Raw genomic sequence first — 20,518 nt, forward strand, 5'->3', positions numbered from 1 at the left:
AAAAATAAAAGCAGTGCACATAAGATGGAGGGCCTCAGAGTAGGTAGTATCTGGCGGGACTATTGCAGAGACACCAAGATGTGTGTATGTGTGTGTGTGTGTGTGTGTGTGTGTGTGTGTGTGTATGTTAGTGTGTGTGAGTTTGAATGAAGGCAACTTGCTTCCTCTTTTGGAGGAAAAGGGTTGATGAGTTTGAAACCAGGATATTTGGGATACAACCAGGGTGAGGCGGGGAGGTCGGTGGGGCAGGACGTGGTGGTGGTGGTGGTGGTGGTGGTGGTGGTGGTGGTGGTGGAGGGGACGGCGCCCGCCTGGTCGTGGACGCGGTCAGCAATTGCAGCCCCTTTCGGCGGTGGCGGCGGCCAGCTCTACCCCGTCGTCGTCCTCGCTGGGGTAGAGCACCTTGGCGGTGAGGCCGCTCTTCACGCCGTCCCAGCCGTCCCGCGTCACAATCTCGCCCATCTTCATCAGCTCGTAGATGTCCCGCGTCAGCAGCTCGAAGGCGCGGTCCACGTTGACGTTGCACTTGGCCGAGGTCTCCACGTAGCGGATGCCCAGGTCGCCCGCCAGCCGCTCGGCCTCATCGCGGCTCACCTTGCGGTCCGACGCCAGGTCGCTCTTGTGGCCGATCAGGATGAAGACCATGTGGTGGGGCAGGATGTGCTCGCTCACCTCCTTGTGCCACTCCCGCACGTGCTCGAAGGTCTTGCGGTTGGTAAGGTCGAACACCAGCAGGCCGCCCACGGAATTGCGGTAGTAGGAGGTGGTGATGGACCTGTTTTGGGTGAGAAAAGGGGGGAAGCTGTGTGTGAGAGATGGTCCGGCAGCATGGGGGTTTTATATACAGGGTTGACTTTGAAGTACACTTGGCCGCACACAGGACGCAGCGATCCGTCTTATCGGCTTGCTCAACACAAATCAGGATGGAGGTTTGATAATTTGAAGGGACCCAAAGTGGGTCACCTTGGGGGCCGGTCGTTCAGAGTGCTGAGAGGGCTCGGCACTTGTCTGAGGGGGCCGATGGGACATGACAGGCTTCACCATTTTGCTGTGTTGTTGGTTGAGGGGGAAGAAGGAAGGAAGTCGATTCACAGTCAAGTGATTGACCACTTAGATGAAGTTGAAAAATAGAATGCAGCTTAATAATTTTAAAAAAATTAACCCGACCCAGAGTTTGTGTTTGACCAACTCTGAACCAAACCTTAAATCTTGGTGTATACTTAATATTTTAAATGGTTGACTCAAGGCAAGAAATTATTGTTTATTTGTATACTTGTGGAATGAAGAAGAATGCAAATGTGCAATAATTTAATGAATTGAGTCAGGATTTGTTATCATTTGCATATGCAGGATAGGACTTTTATGCCTCGTTGAAAATTTTTGCAGCTGCAGCAGTATGGCAGTGGCAGTAATAGTGCAAGCAAAGTAAGTTTGTTTGATTAAGTAATGGGAAGTCCCAGTCAAGCTTTATGTCTAGCAACGCCCCTGGGTCGGACCTGTTGCAGACTGCAGGGTATTACCAGCCTAGCAAGCATCTTAGAAGCTTGTGGTTGAAAGGAAAATGAGGATCTAAAAAGTGGATCTACACTTGAAGAGAGAAAACCTGTCACACTGCAAAACAATGTATTAGAAGTAGATGTAGAAGTCAAGGCAAACGCTTTTCAAGGATGACCCGTTTAGTCTGAAAGAAGACTGAATCTAGGGCAGCACAGACAGTACATACAGGAACAATCTCGAAAGAGAAATAGCAGATCTAAAGGCTGCATTTCTAGACGAGGACTGTTGTTTTATGAATGTAGACAGCTGGGCCTAGTAGACACAAAAATCATTGATGCTTTCGATTATGTATTGCAAAGCTCCCTGGTTACATCATACACTTATTTTTCAACGTTATCTCGGTTATTGTAGTAACAGCTGCCTTAAAAAGTCTATGGAGACCAAGGAAGCAAACATCATTGATATGAGGTTTGCTTCATCCGTAAATTAATGAGAAGATGCGACCCGATTAGTAAGAGTGTTGACATCCTGAAATAGGTCAGACTATCACGCAAATTATGTTGATCTCTTTAGTGGCCACCTACCCTGTGTAGAAAGATGTAAATGCGTAATAAGGAATATAAGATAGAACAACATAGATCACGTTATATGGGTCATTTTGAAGCAGTCTGCAGCCAACCAAGGAGGCCTTTATTTGTTGGCTATGCTGGACGCGCCAGCGATGCGTGTAATTTATTGGTTTATGATTCAATTCATTGATACGTCCACAAAATAAATATCTACTCCATCTTACCTGAATCGTTCCTGTCCAGCCGTATCCCAAAGCTGAAGTTTAATTTTAATCCCTGGTTCAATATCAAGCGAGCGAGCGTAAAAATCGACACCGACTGTGGGATCCGCTACATCGCTGTATATCCCGTCCGTGAAGCGCTTCAGCAACGATGACTTACCTACCGTGGAGTCGCCCAGTAAAATGATCCTAAACTGATATTGCCACAAAATATCCATTGCATGTCTAGAACAACGTACCCCAGCGAGACTGAAACAAAGCCCGGCACGCACTGTGTTTACATGAAGCCACTGAATGCTACCACTTTCCCTCTGGTAAGGACGGTGAACTGTAGCCCCAGCTTTGGGTACCAGAGCGGGCTGATGCTGCAATCATGTGACAGATTTACGGACTACAAGTAATACTATTAATCTGCAACAATAATGATACGTCGGGCGGAGAAAGAAAGCCCCATTGGTATTTTAAGACGAATGCCTATGGGGGGGATGGGAATTAAATAGCTGGGCAACTGAAATCAAAAGCTTTCATGTCTTAACGTTACTGATCAACAAGCGCTGAAACCCTGGGCTCTCCATGGTTCTGAAATAGGTCACTGCAGGAGTGGTCGAGGTTCGTTAAATAACACCGAATGTTCGTATTTCGTTTGAATAACTTGAAAAATAGTATGTATATATATATATATATATGCAACATCTATATCTATTCTGTTTTACTAAAAATGTGATCACCCCAAACCAACCTACAAAAGCGCTACACTGAATGACTGCCTGTACTTCATATCCCATCATGCACTTCAACATGTGAAAAATATATGGGCCAATCACAGGAATGAAGAAATGCGCAGCAGTATATAAACGCATCCGGACCGTCAACCAGTCTCTTCTCTTCTAGTTCTCCTACTGGGTTGGCAGTCACCTACGGTAAGCGCGTTAGCATTTATTTTGTACCAATGTTGTTAAAGTTATATTCATTTTCTTAATAGTTTGGAAGTTAATTCTACCAAGGTGGTAATGTACTGCGATTAGCTTGGGGAATGTGCATGGCTATGTGAACCGTGTTGTTCGACATTATAACTTAATACCTTTTGGCCTGTAATATGACTACTTTCATTCGTTTTTATCAACTTGATCCTACTGTTGTCTCTTCTTACAACCTATACTAATTGTACATTTTAAGTAAAACGTGGCATGCCAGAAAAAGGCTTGCCGTTAAGACACGTGGTGAGGCCCAGTACCTACAGCACCTAAGTTAATATTTATGGCAACATTAATGAAATGATAGCTTTGTTTATATCTGAATACTGTTCAACCTGTATTTTATTTTTTAGTTCATGAGACTCAATCCTATGCGTTCTAATTGTAAGGCTTGTTAAGTGGGCATCTAGCATTAGCACATGCTAATCACGGTTATTAAGCGGACTCTTTCATACAAAGGAACTTACTTTCAGTTTGTTCCTGAAGTTGTGTAGTAATTCTGATGACCGGTTAATGCTCCTCCGCGCTGTGCTACGATGGATCGTCTCGGTACTAGTTACGGAGACTAGTTGGTTCAACCGGCACCTATCGAAGCCGCTCGTGCTTATTGTAGCACAGGGCGGTCAACAGGCGGCCAAAAGCATCACTTTCACCGACGGTCGCTGTTCAGTTACCAAATAACTGTAATAGCAACATTAAGGGAAAGGATATTAACCATTTATATTTCATTAACCATAAGCCCTTACTGAACTGTCTTTATAATGGAGTGTTTTGAGCCACTGATTATGTTTGCCTAACCTGACAATATTGCTTTTCTTTCGTTCAGATGTGTGATCCAAGGATGAATGGGACTTGCAGAGAAGACCATAGACCGCAGGTAATGTCTTGACGCATGGTGTTCATTGAGCTGGCTGTGATGACTAACTTGCCCTCACTGAAAGATTCGTCTTGATTATGAGTTATTTTATTTCTGAGCCACTTGTAGAGTATTTAGTGGTAGTCTTATCAAGCGTTAACGTTGCGTTTCAATTCCTAACTTGAACTTCTGCCCTCTTCAGGTTGCCTGCCTGCAACGATGGGGCCCTGGTGGGTTGTCCTGACTCAGAATGGTATATTGAAGGTGAGCTTAAGTTTGTAGCGTTCAAATCTAGTTGTAGTTCTTCTGCAGGCTCCTACTGAACTGCCTTGTGTTTATGTAGCACTTGGTGGTCAAGAGGATGCCGATATAAACTCTTTCACTGATTGCTGTTCAGTTTATAAATGGCTGTCTCAGCATCAAGGGAAGAACATTTCAACAATATAAATATTAATGTAATTGCCCTAAATTGTGAATTTAATTTCCTATAGTTCTTGTACTAGGAGACAAAATGGATTAGGAGACAAAATGGATAAGCTGACTAAATGACCAGCAGGTGAGATGCCCTGGAACATGTGCTTATCAACAAGCCTGGCTGTGATTACAAACTTGCCCTCACTGAGAGGTTATAAAAACCTCAATTATGAGTTATTATTAACTGAGCCACATCCATCAAGAGAAACGCCCTTTAGGGTTTTTAACACTGTAAACTAACGGAATACATTTATCTCACAGGGGCCAGGTGAAGTCTGATGGCTGTTCCTTGGAGACATGCTTCGATAAGAGAAGAGAAGAGGTAATTCTATTCACCAGGCGAGTCCAAAGGGAAGCAACATGGCATGCTAATCCCCGGACCGGACCTTGATATGTAGTCCATGGTCCTCCAAATTGCCTGCGATACCAATGGGTAGTTATTGACAGCTGTGGCCCTTATGGACTATTGGCACAAATGACTGTCCTACAATTGCATGTATGCTGGAAATAAAGCCGATCCCTTTTCTGTACCTGTGTGGTGTTAATGTAATGTCTTCATAGGCATGATGCAGATTGAGCTGGCAGCTGGATCAGGATGCTGGTGCAGGATGTGCTTAGACTTTAAGGTAGGCTGGTGCCACACTAACACTTAAAGGCTAACCTTGGGGATAATGCCATATTGCAATCTTGTCGAAGGACCTAGTGGTCCTTTAAAGTTGCATAGTTTGGTGTAATCTCCAAGATTGTCCATTTGAAAGCTTTGTATGAGCAAGCTGATCAATGATGAGTCAGTTTACTAGAGACTGTTGGATGAAACTAGCGGATATGGGACTGAGATCGCTAAAAAAAAAATTGCTTTAGCTGAGAAATTCTAAACCACACTAATGCAAACTCTCTTTTTAGGTGTGAAAGCTTACCTGCTTGGAAGGACTTGGACCAAGTAGAGGTGTAAAGTTGTTGAAGATTCCTGTTCAAAGAGGATGCTATTTTGCTTCAAATAAATGTCAACGTTAAAACAAATCATGTATTCATCTTTGCTTCACTTTCCAGAAACTGAACAAACTGACATTACTTCAAGGAAAACCCTATATTAAGACTTTCTTAAAGTAGAATAACTTCAGCCAAGGCAATTAGTGGATGGAACACAACTGCTGTGTGGGCATCCTTTGAAGACTTCCTTTAGTGGGCCAATTCCAGCTAGACCTCTGCAGTGCATTATAAAATGCCAAAGCTGTGGTTCATACATGAACAAGTTGTGCTTTAAATCTAGGAGGTTCAGTAAACCTTAAACATCCATTAGGTAACTATTCCACCCCTGTACTAGCCGGAAGTGAGGACATGGGTTTCAGATGTTTAGGCTGCAACAGGCAGGTTAAGTCCATAACATTGAATCCTTGACTGTTACCAATAAAGTACAAAGTGAATTTTCAGAACCCAAATGATCAGCTAGAAGTGCTCATCCCCCACTACATTGGGCTTAATGTAAGCGGTGCATCCAAAATATTTTATGGTGACCCATGATCAATTGTTAAGCTGTCAATCCTCTTAACAGGCTGTGTTAAAGATGGAATGCCTGGTAAATCCTTCAGAGTTTAAGAAGTTAAATCAACTTCTGCACATAACTTCAGATCAGCAAAGTATTCGCTTTGAAGGAAAAAATATACTTACTCAAACCATTTTCTATCAGATACTGGAGATAAAACACTTCAGATTAATTAAAAAAAACTTTTAATGTGGAAAAGAAAAAATGAAATTTGACCACAAATAGGAATATTTACATAAATGTCATTCCATTAGCACAAGCTTGGTTCAGATGTTACCGGTTACCCAAGTCATTGGTCTAGAGCACAATGTTCATGGAATAAACGCACAATTTCATCCACTTTGGTCGCGGTCCGGGAGCGTGGTAGCGGTGTCCTATTCTACATCATGGGCTTCTTCCTCATGTTTTTCAAGACTATAAATAAGCAGGCATGTTAGCATTTAGATATTTTAGGTACAAACTTTCAACTTACAAAAATGTATTTAACAAGGCAAAGGAGATCATCATTTACCTGGTGGAGACGTTAGTCTTGTGAAAGAGACGGCATTTTTAATTCTGATATCTCTGAGTCTGAGCTGTTCTCACTTCTATCACTGTATGTGTCCCTGTAACAAAGACCCAGGGTTATGCTGTAAACATTACAGTATACCCAGACTTGCCACTAATAGATTGTTTAAGTATAGCATGTGCTGCGCAAAAATCTGCATAGCACGAAAATATAATGCATATTGAGAGTTCAGTCACAAAAATTCAAAACGTACCATCCAAAAATGGTTATGTTGCAAATTAATTGCCAGGATAAGACGTTGACGTTACCTTGGAGAGAGACGGCAGCCTTTCTGGAGGAAGCCCTGCAGCTTGCCAGCGGAGGCCAACAGCAGACCAAAGTAGGGGGGGGAAGGCTTGATGGGGCGGGAGGTGAACTCAGGGTGGTACTGAACGCCAACAAAGTATGGATGATCTAGAATCGAGAGAGCCGTTTAGTCGACCATCTAAGCATCGCGTTTAGGCACTTGATCCCAGAAGTGGTGCTTGGCAAGCGTACCGTCCAGTTCTATGACCTCCATTCGTTCTCCTTCCACATCTTGACCTACGAAGCGGAGCCCCTTCTCCTCAAAGTGTCCTATCAGCTCGGGGTTGACCTGGTAGGGAGAGGCAGGTGAATTCCGGTGTGCCGACAAACTAACCGTCGCCCTGCTTCCCATCATTTTATAATGACATAGTCAAACCTCAAAACGGTGTCTGTGCCTCTCATCGACGTATTCCACGTCTCCATAAAGTTTTCCTAAAAGATAGAAAGCATTGTAAGCACAGCAGCGGAGCTGGGTGACGAAGTGCTCCATAGAGATAACAGGTGAAGGGGTTTCTTCTTACGTAATACACTGTTGGTCGTCTTGAAAATGGTCCGTCTTTTCCCTAGCCTCATGGTCCCACCCATTTGCCCTGGATTGTGTTCTGGCATGTCAATCACCTTAAAATAACAAATGCATAAACATTAAAAGCTAAAATAACAAACGGGTTTTAAGCATTTTAGCATCTACAGCCATGTCTTACCACTGGATGTTTCGATTCTGGGTAAAATTCCGTGGAGTTGGCATCTAGGATGTTGCAGAAGTAAAAATCACTGTAGCATGAATATGATTAAGATAGCCCAAAAGAAAGGGAACCACTTCATTCATCAGCACTGCCAGAGCTGACCTCATGTAGTTATAGTAATGCAAAAGTCAGGGATCCAGCTACGTACTTATTGTTCTGCTTGATTGATAAAACCAGGCAGTGTGCCAAACATTACATTAACGTCACTCAATTCACTACCGGTAGGAAAACAATATCGATCAATAAGACAATCAAACGCTCCCATTCTTTTTGCCTTCATTGGTTGAGTGGTTCTCATCAATATAAGCCTGGTGCAACAAAGCATCCCATAATAATTGATGGTGGTGTGGAAGAGGTGGTGTTACCTTCCCAGCCAAGAACATTCCTGGCAAATTCACAAACGGCCAACTGCATTCCAAGGCACACCCCTATAGGACACAGGGATGGGTAGGCTTGCTATTACTGCATTAAACTTCACATTAAAAGGACAATTCTGGTATTTAGCACATTGAGCCCCCTTTCTTGGCTGTCTTGGATGAAATAGATTGGTTGACACTGAAATTTGATGTTCCAATCATCATCGTTCGCTGACGATTTGGAACATCAACGAACACCACTAACCACTCGGTAAGTTGCACATTTCTCAAAAATAACGTTTAGGGTTGTTTTAAGGACAGGTTTGTGAATGCCCGTAGCCAGCCATTCTGAAGCAGGCAGGGGCGATTCGAAAAGAGCCAAATACCCTGGACAGGATCAATAGTCAAAATTTCGGTGTCAACCACTCTATTTCATCCTAGACAACCCAGAAATGGGGCTCAATGTGCTATTGTCCTTCAAATAAAAAACAGTGCTTCGTGTTAGTGTGGAGTCTCGCGTACCGAGGAAGGGTTTCTTCTGCTTTCGAGCCCAGTTGATGGCGCGCATCTTGCCCTCTGTTCCCCGGACTCCGAACCCCCCGGGGACCAGGATGCCACTGCAGATGCGGAGCGTACGTTATTCCACCGCACTACACCAGACGAGCTGTACTTAGGACAAACATGGAGGGCTTCCCACCCGCTGGGAGGGGGGGGAAGGACCCCTGGCCCGATGAGTGGGAACTTACTCGGCGATGCAGAGTTTCTGCCAGGCTTCGTGGTACCTCACCGGGTTTTGCTGGAGCATGCCTGGCTCCAGATCTGCCGAGTCCACGTACTGGGGGCCGTGGGGAGACATGGGACACAGTAAGGACGTGTGGATGGTTCAGGGCTGACACTGTGCAGCTAGGCACATTCAGCCTCTAAATATAGAAATAACTCAAAGCACAAGAATGTGAGATGAGACAAAAGATCTGGATATGTTCAGAAATGTAAGTAAAAAATGTATCTATTGGAAGTTAAAAAAAAAATCTATTTTTTGAACCAAATTATGAATGAATAGCCATGACTTGAGTGACTTTCATCAGATGTTGATATTCAAACTTCACTTAACATAGTGCTTGAGTACTAGCTTGTACACATTTGTAATTCCTTGATGGCAAAAAGAGATTTACTACAGTAGATTCAATTACCGCCCATAATTAATTTTCCAGGTTTTAGGGTTGTAAGTTGCCGACAGATAAGAAGGATGCGTACATTTTCTTGGGCTTGATAAGAAGGTGGAAATCAAGAAAGGTTGTTTCAGTGGCTGGTCGTTTGGGATTTATAATGCAAGCACATCTGAAATTACAATCTTATCTCCAACAACCGGTTAAAGCGATCGTATTACCAACAAAGAGAACAAGGGGATGACTTTGCTCTATTGTACCTTGACGTCAAGCTTGTGGCTAATGGCTAGCGCCGAGTGCTCCAGAGCTTTGATCACGGAGGCGTAGGAGTCGGAGAACTTGGTGTACTTCCCGACCAGCGCGATGGAGCAGTGCTCCAGGAGTCTGTCAGACCTGGAGAAACGCAACACACATGCGCCGACGTGAACACACGGCCTGGGAGAGGAGCTCCACAAGGGCACTCACATCATCAATGCCCTTTACTGGATGAGAACGGGATGCTAGCCAGAAGTAGGCTAGGTGAAAAACTTTGGCCAATGTTGCCGAGCGCCATGTAAAGGAGACCCGTTGTAGACCCTTTTTTTATCATTATAACATTTTGAAGTGTAAAGTGAAACAATGTGGATTAATCCATCAATACCAAAAAGTTGGCAAAGTATAAATAATTGTGTGGTGTGGCTTCACGACACCGGTGCTCAATGAAGTGCATTGAAATGAATTATTCAAATGAGGCACATGCTGCAGGAAGGATAGAGCACCAGAGCACCACTTCCTCCATTTGTACTTTATCATTCGCAATGAAAGGCAACTAACTCGACCAATTGAGGCACTCACTGATGGCCTTAAGGCCGAAAACCCAAACATAGCGGCCTCCAACCAACCAGTGTACTTTCCCCCAGACGTTTGCACCGCCATTAAAATAAGAAACCCAAAACGATACATGCATCCCATCTTGTCCATTTCATCCACACTCTCCGTTTCGGTGAAATGATGGCATACCTCGACGCAACCACTGCTTGGTGAGGGCATCCAGGGGGAAAGACTCCTCAATCCAAAAAAACACAACTCTTACGCCCCGCTTCTCATCACCCACCTGTTGGACATCTCTTTCCACTTGGCCAGCATTTTCCGAGGCCGCCCCTCTATGTGCATGTCCAGCCGGTGGCTGAAGTATCCCACCACACCCTGGTCCTCAAGCAGCAGGGGCACTTTGTAGATGGACGAGACGTCGTGCACGCAGATCACCTGCAAGAGGAACACGGGAGCCGGTGTCGACGTCTGAGGCCTCGTTTCTACCACAGAGTTCATAGGGCATAGTGTGTGCGTGGACGCGTGTGTACCTGTTCGGGCTCCACGTGGCAAAACATGGATATCTTCTCTTTGACTGCGTTTTCAAGAGCGTTCGCACAGCGACACATGATCTAGGAAAATAATTGAAATCAAACTTATCGTGCATTATATCTGGGTCGTTTTTACTCTTTCATTTCTACTGATTTTCCTGTAGTTTCTGCTATAACACCCATCTTTTCCATCTGGGGTTGTGGAAGTACCATCTTAACTTGGGTGTTGCTATTGCATCAGTAACATTATATCAGTACATTATTACAAACATCACATGAACAATCCAACAAGCAAAACTAAAAAGGTCAAGTACCAGATCAGGAGACAGGCCCAGGCCTCTCAGCTCCCGGACGCTGTTCTGTGTGGGTTTAGTTTTCTGCTCCCCGGTCGTACTGGGCTGAGAAAGGTACAGCCAATCACAGGTCAGGAAACACATATGCAAACTCAAAACCACAATAGTCTGATTGCTACTCACATGGGGCCACAGATTTTATATGTATTTCATATAGACAAATCAATAATACACCTTACCTGTGGTATGAGGCTGACGTGGATGTTGCAGAAGTTCTCCCTCTTCACCTTGAACTGGAACTGTCTGAAGGCCTCGACGAAGGGCATGCTCTCGATGTCTCCAACGGTCCCTCCCAGCTGCGAGCCGTCACAAACACCAGGAATCAAAGGGTTACTTCCTTCCACGTAATGACCACAATCACTTTAAGGGTGAGCCCATTGTCATAAAACGGCCACCATCTCCAGCCATTGTTGAAAAGATACCTCTGCATATGCTTCTTGCTACATGAAAAGTGGATGCTTTCGTTGTGCTTCTCTGTAATTATGATTGAGGTCGGCCTGGTCTCTTACCTCTATCACACACACTTGAGGCTCCACCTCGTCGTCGTCTACAGGCACCCTGGCCTGTTTCATCACCCATTCCTGGATGGCATCTGTGATGTGTGGCACCACTGTGTGAAGAGGGCAACACAAACAGTAAGGAAGGGAAGACCTTCATTTCAAAACCATAACAGAGCCCTATTTCCCCCCTGCCTCTACATGAGCGTACCATAAAGCATGCCATTTCATTTGTTGGTGCAAATGTACTGCTACATTTCCCTCCCTCCACGCCCACGTCACAAAAACCGCAGTGGAGCTGGCATACCCTGCACAGTCTTGCCCAGGTAGTCGCCCTTGCGCTCCTTGTTGATGACCGACTGGTAGATCTTGCCAGTGGTCAGGTTGTTGTCCTTGGTCAGCCGGATGTCCAGGAAGCGCTCGTAGTTGCCCAGGTCCAGGTCCACCTCGCCCCCGTCGTCCAGCACAAACACTTCACCTGCGGGAACAGGGAGCGGCATGTGGCTCAGAGCGGTTTGGCCGGTAAACGGAAGGTTGCTAGTTCGATCCCCTGCTCCTCCTAGCTCAGGGTCCCTGAGCGAGACATCTAACCCTAACTGCTCCCGACGAGTTGGCTTTCGCCCTGCATGGTTGACACCCCCGATCTGTGTATGAATGTGTGCATGAATAGGTGAATGTTAGGCAATATTCTAAAGGCGCTTTGAGTGGCCACTGGTTAGTGAAGCACTGTATAAATGAAGTCCAATTACCATTCAACAGGACTGTCCCACGCGGCAACCAAGCTTACAACCATTCACGAAACAAACGTTGATTACATGCCTGTACTGAAAGGCCAGATGCTCTTTCATTGGTGCTCACCGTGTTCGTATGGGGAGAAAGTGCCGGCGTCTATGTTTATGTACGGGTCGATCTTGATGGCGGTCACATGCAGGCCGCAGGACTTGAGGATCGTGCCCACACTGCTGGCGATGATTCCTTTACCGATGCCAGAGATGACCCCACCGGTCACCAGGATGTACTTCATCGTAGCCCTCTGGAGTCTAGCATGGGGAGAAGAAAGGCAAAGGGAAACATTTAAATCCACAAGTAATAGTACAGTATATTATGGATACCTCTTTGGCTATAGTGCACCATGCTATTTATATATATTTTTGAAACGATGCTAATTTCAATAACACACTGACGTCACTATCTTGATCTAATCGAAGTTGTTTATCACATGGGTTTTTGTTTGACCACAACAATGTCACATGGAAATGATACGATTTTGATTATTTTCGTTATTTCTGTCGATATAGAATAACGCGTTGCAAATCGAGGGTGGGTAATTAAAAATGTCGAATAATACATATGTTATCTTAACACACGCGAGCGAACAAATGAAGCAGTGAGTGCAATCAAGACACTTAACAATCGACCCCAAAATATCAAGGAAATCATTCAAAAATCATACACCGATTGAAGATACTAATACTGCGATACTTTTGGCGGAGATTGGTATCCTATCGTTGACAACGCGTTGACAAAGCACATTGCGTCCTCACTACCCCTGGCTAACAAGCATAACAAAACCTTTTACATCAATATACTATTCAAACTCACCAAATAACTGCTTCCAGAGTCACTTCTTTAATTGACGTAATTCAGCGAACAGCAAAGAGTTCAAACGTGTTGTATTTAGATATATACGATCAACTGCAGACCAATTGCTACGATGCATCCACATTGACTACACACGTGGGCCCAAACCAAAGATATAAATGGGAGAGAGAGGGCGATGTGTAGAGGCGCGCAGCCCTGCCCACTCTCCATTCACAGGAACTGGAGCAAAATGGCGTGAGAGGACGCCCTCACGTACAGACTGCGTGGTGTATACTGTGCGTCGTGTGTCGTGGCATGCACGCGTTTCACCAGCGTAGCGCCCGGCAGTGATGGAGACAGCCACGTCTTCCGCTGCGCTTTGAGCTACAAGTACCCCACGTAATGGAAACCGCCATCTTGACACCATCTCTCGATTTTATTTATCTCTACAGACCATTACCTTTCGTAGTCATGGCTTGCCATGCGTTTCTATGTCGGCAGATGGCGCTCGTGTTACAAGGAAACTTTTACTGCGACTCTTCGTTTTTCACTCCATGCTCTGTGTTGGGAAGTTACAGGTTGCTGTGTTATCCTCTTTACACAAATAGCCATGGCAGGTTTAGAAGAAGTCAAAGATGCCCGGTCATACCTCTAGGTCTATGATTGGCTTTATTTGGTGATATGATGTGTTTAGGAACATCGCGTTCTGGTAGTGACAGGGCAGTATAATTTAAACTGCAGGATGCAATGTACACCGGTTTTGTTATTGCATCCAGTCTCCTTGTCTACAGTGGGGTCCACCACCAGAGTCACTGTGTGGGTGAGAAAGAGTGAAGCAAATTAAAGTAAACAAATATGTTGGCGGGTGACAGAGAGCTGACTCAGAGACGCATAGCTTTTGGCAGGGCTCGGCTCCCTATATAAACGTGGATGTTTCGCTCGACAGCCTCGCTTTGCTGAAGTACCCAAATCCCACATGTTAGCGTCGCCGTTTAGCCTCCCCTCTGGAACACGGGGCGTAATGAGAGCGTTTTAATTCACTTCTGTCCAACGCTGAGATTGAATTAAACTCCCACAGAAGGGCTCCTGCTGCCCCGCTCGCCTCAAGCCATTTCCTCCTTATTATGGAGCAGCAAGCAGCGGGCGGACTAGCCCATCTACAAGTCACAGCATTATGTTTGTTTATCGTGTTGTGGGTATAGAGCTGCTCAACCAATATTATTATTTCCTTGAAGGAGTCTGTTGTTCTCACCGGTAGGCCTGGTGGTGTAACTTTCCCTTCCTGTCTGTGCTAATGGCATATTTGATGTTATGTTAATGGCAATGCTGCATACTGATTCTCGTTTAACACTAATGTAGCCTGGTGTCTTCCAAGAAATATGTGCAGCAATTGCATACGCCACAGATGCCTTTCCAGGAATTTTGTCGTCTTTGTAAACAAAAAAATCGAATATCCTCTGCTGTCCTGCTGTAATTCATCAAGAATGTCACATGTGTGTGCGTTTCTACGTCAGATACAGGGTTTAATCCTGTATGAGTTGTAATGCACTGACTGACAGGGCCCCTCGTTCTCCTGCACCCATTTTTATTTTATATATATCCAAACCCACTTGTTTGAAAATACAGATATTTGAAATGATGTAATAGAGTAAAAACGGAGGCATGTCTGAGTGGAATGGTAACCCTGGAGTGACTAAAGGGTTAAACAGTGCGAGGGCTGGGAGCCGTTTTTCCTTGATTGTCTTTGACATGCAAGTGTTTTAGTTCACAGTGCTGAACCAGGGCCGCTGCAACCGGCGGGGGAGGGGGGGATGCGTTCGGCTCACACCACAGTGATAATGAATCTCTATGTTTAACCTCTCTTATCCCCTGCTCGGCGTCTCTCACTCTCTCTCACTCTCTCTCACTCTCTCATCCCTCTCTATCTCCTCTCTCCCTCTCATCCCTCTCTCTCTCCCGTCTCTCTTTCTCCTGCCTCTCTCTCTCAATCTCCTGCCTCTCCCTCTCTATCTCCTCGCGCTCTCGCTCTCTCTCTCTCTCTCTCTCATCCCTTTCTCTCTCTCCTCTCTCTCTCTCCTGCCCCCCCCTCTCTCTCTCTCTCTCTCTCCTGTCCATCTCTCTCTCTCTCTCTCCTTCTCTCTCTCTCTCTCTCTCTCTCTCTCTCTCTCTCTCTCTCTCTCCTGTCCATCTCTCTCTCAGCTTCAAGAAACAATGTGTGCGAGCCGAGGGCCGAGATGTCATCAAACACTATTGTGCGTGGAGGAGGCGCGCGCTGCTCTTGGTGAAACATTACCCCTGAGTCACGGCGTCACCACTACAATAAATAAATATTTAAATGGCCGTCCCAGAAGGCTGACTACGTGGACTTTTATCTCGTCTAATTGCGCCTACCAGAGTGGATGACATTTCAGCAGCCAGATATAGAGGGCGTTCAGGGGGAGCGCCAGCTTCTGTGAGACACAGTGACACCACCCCCTACGACCACCACCAGCCCACCGCCATGCCAAATACTGCGGGCTCATCTCTCCATCTCGGCCTCCCATTCGCCGGTTAATTACATTACCCCCCCCAACCCTCACCCCCTACACCCTCCCATCTCCTCCTCCGCCACTATGGCCCGGTGTCGGCCGTGGCTCAAGAGCAGCTGGGGTGCACTCTCTGGAGCACCCATACCGAGGAAACCATGAATCAAACGCACCCTCCATGACCCCATCCTCACACACACACACACACACACACACACACAGGCACACACACAAACACAAACGCACACACTCCTGACCGCCCTTGATGGAGACAGAGGTGGCAAGGACAAAGACAACAATAGGATGGTCTTTACGCATATAAATATATCTATACATCTATGGATGTATAGCTCTATATATACGCCTGACATCATCGTTCACTGTGGAGTGTAGGGAGCCTTCGTTCACGGGATATTACAAGGCTGACATGGAGACGGACCCCCAGGCACCATGCATCTCCTTCTGGGTGTCCTTGGTGGGCTGGGGATCAGAACAAGGTCTCCTGTCCACCTAGACCATGAGGGGAGAGGAGGGTGTTAGTGTTATCTGATTGGACTGACCATGAGACGCTGCCCCTCCCCCCCCCCCTCCCACACACACACATACACATGCACACATAAAGACACACGCACACACAAGCACACACTCATTCCCCCCCCCGGCCCAGCTGTAACAGCACAGCTGGCTTGGTGGAAGGGGGATGGGAAGGGGATCCAGGCAAGGTGAGGATTTCTGCATCTCAACATGTTTGTTCCACAGAGTGAGTGCTCTGTAATACTATTATCTACTAGTGGATACTATCGGATACCATTTAATACTAGTAGATACTATCGAATACCATTAAATATGAAACAATAATCAAATAATATTAATGTAATATCTAATACTTTGTGATACTATGAACAATGAAATACCATGAAATACTATATGTAATTCTATGAGATCATATGAGATACTTTGAGATACTAGGACCTACTATGAAAGACAATGAAACACTACAAAATCAATGAAACACTATGCCCACTTTGAAACACTACAGGGAACAACATCTGAAGGCTTTCACCCCATCATTACCACTAATGGTGATGATATTGTTGGGCCACATGGGCACAAATATGATGTTTCAGACACCTTTTTAACATGGTGACCTTTCTGGATTGAGTGGGCCAGACTTGGCGTTGGCTCTTATCACTGTGATTTCAAATATCACCGCCATCTGGCCTTCTCTTCTCTGCTGATAATTGTGGTACTTTTTCGATCTATGAAAGCATTCAAATGCGACATTGCAAATCCAAAAGTAAGATGATTTGGTATAAAAACACATCAGGTGTTACTGACACTTAGTGAACTAAAACCGCCTGGTATTTTTTATCATTTTTTCCTTCCTCAATCTCTTCAGCCATTTTCCATGTCGGCCAGTTGGATGCACTCCAGCAAGCGAACGAGCCAGCAAGACCGGACAGTCACGTGGCCGAGAGTGGTCTAGGGTAGTAGAGAGAGAGAGAGAGAGAGAGAGGGAGAGAGAGAGAGAGAGAGAGAGAGAGAGAGAGAGAGAGAGGAGGGAGGGGGGGCGGGGGTCACATGTTCTCTGGAATGCCGGGTTCTGTTGTGAGTGAGCAGCATGAGGCTCACAGGCATGTGTATAAAAAAAAGGAGGAAAAACACACACACACACAGACACACACATGCACGCGCACACACACAGCACCAAGGAGTTGGGGAGCTTTTTAATCTGAGGAGGAGGAGGAGGAGGAGGAGGAGGAGGAGGAGCAGGGCTCTTTGGGTTGGGTAATAAGTGACCCTTGTGCACACTGGGCAGCAGGAGCCACACTGCGAGCGCTCCGTACGTACAGTACCCGCCGTTCTTCACTTCAAACACGCTCGGCTTGTTTCCCCCCATGAGTCCCTATGGAGGGGCTATTGTGTGCAGCGTGGTGGGGGGGGGGGGGGAGGATATGTTGAGGAATTAGCGTGAAGCCGTTGGTATGTCAGTACTAGGGACCGAGAGGGGGGGGATACTGGTCCACGGCCATATAGGATGCAAAGTTAAGTTGGGCTGTTCTTCAAATAACAAGCGGCCCACATTTACCGATGAGGTCAACACGCTCAATGTGTGTCTGTGAGAGAGAGAGAGAGAGAGAGAGAGACAGAGAGAGACAGAGAGAGAGAGAGAGAGAAAGAGAGAGAGAGAGAGAGAGAGAGAGAGAGAGAGAGAGAGAGAGAGAGAGAGAGAGAGAGACAGAGAGACAGAGAGAGAGAGACAGGACATGTCCTGGAATCTTCCGGGCTCCACTTGAATCAGATGGAGTGGCGCAGGTCTCTGCATGGCCGGTCATGCGGTGACAAGTGCCCCCGTCCCAAACTAGGCAATTACATGTTGGGACATGTCTCGTGTCCATAAAAGCAGCGTTTACAATGGCTGGCCGGTCAGACTTTCTTTTGGTCTGGGTACACACACACACACACACACACACACACACACACACACACACACAAACCCCTCTTCTATACCCAGATACCCTTTCACTACACCCACCAACGCACCAGCACTGACCGCCATCAATAATACAACATTAATTTCCTGTCATTATTGTTTTTAACTTTAACCCTCATGCTTTATTAAAATCACTAGTGGCTTATTCCTTCTGCGGATAATACACCCCCCCTGCCCCGGGCCTGCGCTGCAGCGCGGAGCTCCAGGAACGTGGTGAGTTGTGTTGTATAATTGTGTGTCTTATGTAACCGGGTGAATTAGGCAGAACAGGAGCGATATTTAAAACAAGGGCATGGTTTGCTACAGGCTTACACAATGACGTCTGGAGGGGGGGATATTAATCTGTGTGTGTGTTTGTGTGTGTGTGTGTGGGTGTGTGCCCTAGCGTGTGTGTGTGTGTATGTGTGTGCATGACAATAAGCTGAGAGAAAGATAGTTAAAGATAGGGAAAGGTGATGGGGAGAGTAGAGCTATTGAGCTATTAGAGCGACAGACTGAGAGAGAGAGACAAAGAGAGAGAGACAAAGAGAGCATGAGAGAGAACCAGAGAGAGAGAGAGAGAGAGAGAGAGAGAGAGAGAAAGAAGACTGTAAAAGGTGCCGGGCAACAGTTTTGCGTAGGCATGGTGTAACAGCATGAGTCACTGGCAAACTCATCCGAACCATTACCCCAATCCCCCAGCCACGCTTCCAAAAACATAGTTAACACTGTCCTTATCAGCAATCTAGGACAAGCACAACAAGAGCCAAACACCCCCCACAAGGAATACATCTGAAACATGCTTGCATTGTCAGGCGGAAGGGTTTGAACTCGTATGATAATGCACAACGGTTAAAGCCCTGATGGGAATTTCTGGGGGGAAAAGCAGTAGCCTTGTAACGATTACAAAAGGTTTCCTAGAGTTCTCCTCTGGCTCTGCTACAAAGAGCTACTTCTGTCGTCTGTGTGTGTTTGTTTGGAGTACCAAAGTGAGAGCAGAACCAGTGGCTCGGAAGAACAGCGTTTATGCATGGTAATTGGAAAATGGTGGTCTTCCAGGATCAGATTGTGCAGATGCATTGATCCATTGGCAAGCAAGTGTACGCTTATTATGTCTAAATAATTAGCTGGTGTCCGTTATCGTTGATTATTGCCCTGTGGTTAATATCTATCTTAAGAATTAAGTAAAGTCGTACAGAGGAAACCCTTCCATACCTTTATGGCAGGATTATTGCCTGCGCAATGATGCAAGGATGCATAATGGACATGGACCATTATGCTAAACTCAAGCCGCCAATATAATTCAACATTGAGCTTACAATGCTAGTCAAAGAGAGCGGTCTGAGCCAAAAATGTTCCATTCACTCGTTGTTATTGAAAAAATATTGGCTTCATCCTCCCCTTGAGCAGAGTGCCTCTCTCCTAACTTGAAATGTTTCCATTTCCAGTTTTCCATTACAATAGAAACATCTAGATGAAAAATAATTAAAAGATGGTGCGGCAGACAGTCCCCCCGCTCCTTCCCTTTCCAGGCCCCTGGATTGCAATCAATGCATCAATACCTTTATATAAACCCACGTACACACGCGCGTCAGCAGTGTCCTGTGACCTGCATCGCTGCCTCCCACCCGATCCGCGTGGCAGGAGACAATGACGTACCCATAGTCCTCAGCCGAAGAGTGTGGGACTGCAGGCAGGGCCTACCCTTCCACGGAGACTGGAGAGCGTGCATGTCAGCAATACGCTAGCCTACATTTTTATTATCTATCTATATTTAAAGATTCCTCTAGGCTCGGCTGCTGTCTGCAGACCAAAGCGAATAGCTACACTAGTTAAATTTTAAATTTAAGTAATTGAGTTAATAGTAGCAAACTTTTTGTTTTTGGAACTGTAATTCTAACATCAGCTCATTAGCGCCAGAATGGTCAATGTGTATTTACTTGACTAGCTGTGTCTATACTGGTGCACTGCCATAGCTAAATCAAACAAACCCATAATTAATTTTATGAGCTATACCTCTTTCTGTGTAGAGGTCTCTTGCTTTGGGCCAATTGCAAAAGAAGTTGGGTCTTTTGAAAACATAACCATTTGCGTTCGTAACGAAGTTGTAATCCCTTCAATTTGATGACACCCCAAATATTGATTAGCCTGGGCAGTTGGCCCAGGAAGTTAGCTGAAGGTGCTAAAGTTTTTATTTGTGGTATTCTCTGCCCAGAGCAAAGAATGAGATGAAATAATAATTGTACTATAATACTTCATAAGTGGATCGTAGTAAGAATGACCTTGTAATGCCATAAAAGTACTTAATAGCTACCTGGCTGTCACTCTTCGAATTGATTGCAGGCTTCACATTTGAAGAATAATTATATTAAGGAGATATTTGTACACTACTTTAATTCAAGGGTAGAAAGTTGATATAAATGTCAAAATGGAGAACAAAATTAGAAAAATAAGTAAAGTCATTGCTAAATGTTGCAAGCTGTCTGTAAGATCAGCC

The 20,518-nt window shown here is 45.5% G+C and overlaps 2 protein-coding genes and 1 long non-coding RNA gene across 3 annotated transcripts; 1 reads left to right on the plus strand and 2 right to left on the minus strand.

The window, feature by feature from the left end:
- Positions 1-250: 250 nt before the first annotated feature.
- On the minus strand, positions 251-2,526 carry rab42a (RAB42, member RAS oncogene family a). The gene is made up of 2 exons (XM_079749849.1): positions 2,291-2,526; positions 251-775 (listed from the first exon to the last, which is right to left on the minus strand). The coding sequence occupies exons 1-2, from the start codon at positions 2,503-2,505 to the stop codon at positions 328-330; spliced, it is 663 nt and encodes a 220-aa protein (XP_079605975.1). The 5' UTR covers positions 2,506-2,526; the 3' UTR covers positions 251-327.
- A 650-nt stretch (positions 2,527-3,176) lies between these two features.
- Positions 3,177-5,606, plus strand: LOC307085220. Its single transcript, XR_013812354.1, has 7 exons — positions 3,177-3,207; positions 4,088-4,138; positions 4,320-4,381; positions 4,609-4,673; positions 4,853-4,913; positions 5,153-5,217; positions 5,495-5,606. It is a non-coding gene; the product is annotated as an uncharacterized lncRNA (long non-coding RNA).
- A 724-nt stretch (positions 5,607-6,330) lies between these two features.
- ctps1a (CTP synthase 1a) lies at positions 6,331-13,178 on the minus strand. The gene is made up of 19 exons (XM_079750135.1): positions 13,045-13,178; positions 12,301-12,482; positions 11,750-11,920; positions 11,455-11,555; positions 11,125-11,241; positions 10,907-10,990; positions 10,593-10,673; positions 10,346-10,497; positions 9,513-9,645; positions 8,833-8,921; positions 8,609-8,703; positions 8,096-8,158; positions 7,689-7,732; positions 7,509-7,605; positions 7,364-7,419; positions 7,180-7,276; positions 6,951-7,095; positions 6,646-6,739; positions 6,331-6,548 (listed from the first exon to the last, which is right to left on the minus strand). Exons 2-18 carry the CDS (start codon positions 12,464-12,466, stop codon positions 6,658-6,660), a joined length of 1,773 nt encoding a protein of 590 aa, XP_079606261.1. The 5' UTR covers positions 12,467-12,482; positions 13,045-13,178; the 3' UTR covers positions 6,331-6,548; positions 6,646-6,657.
- Positions 13,179-20,518: the final 7,340 nt, after the last annotated feature.

This window comes from Pollachius pollachius (genome assembly GCF_949987615.1).
Source record: "Pollachius pollachius genome assembly, chromosome: 13".
Classification (NCBI taxonomy): Eukaryota; Metazoa; Chordata; class Actinopteri; order Gadiformes; family Gadidae; genus Pollachius; species Pollachius pollachius.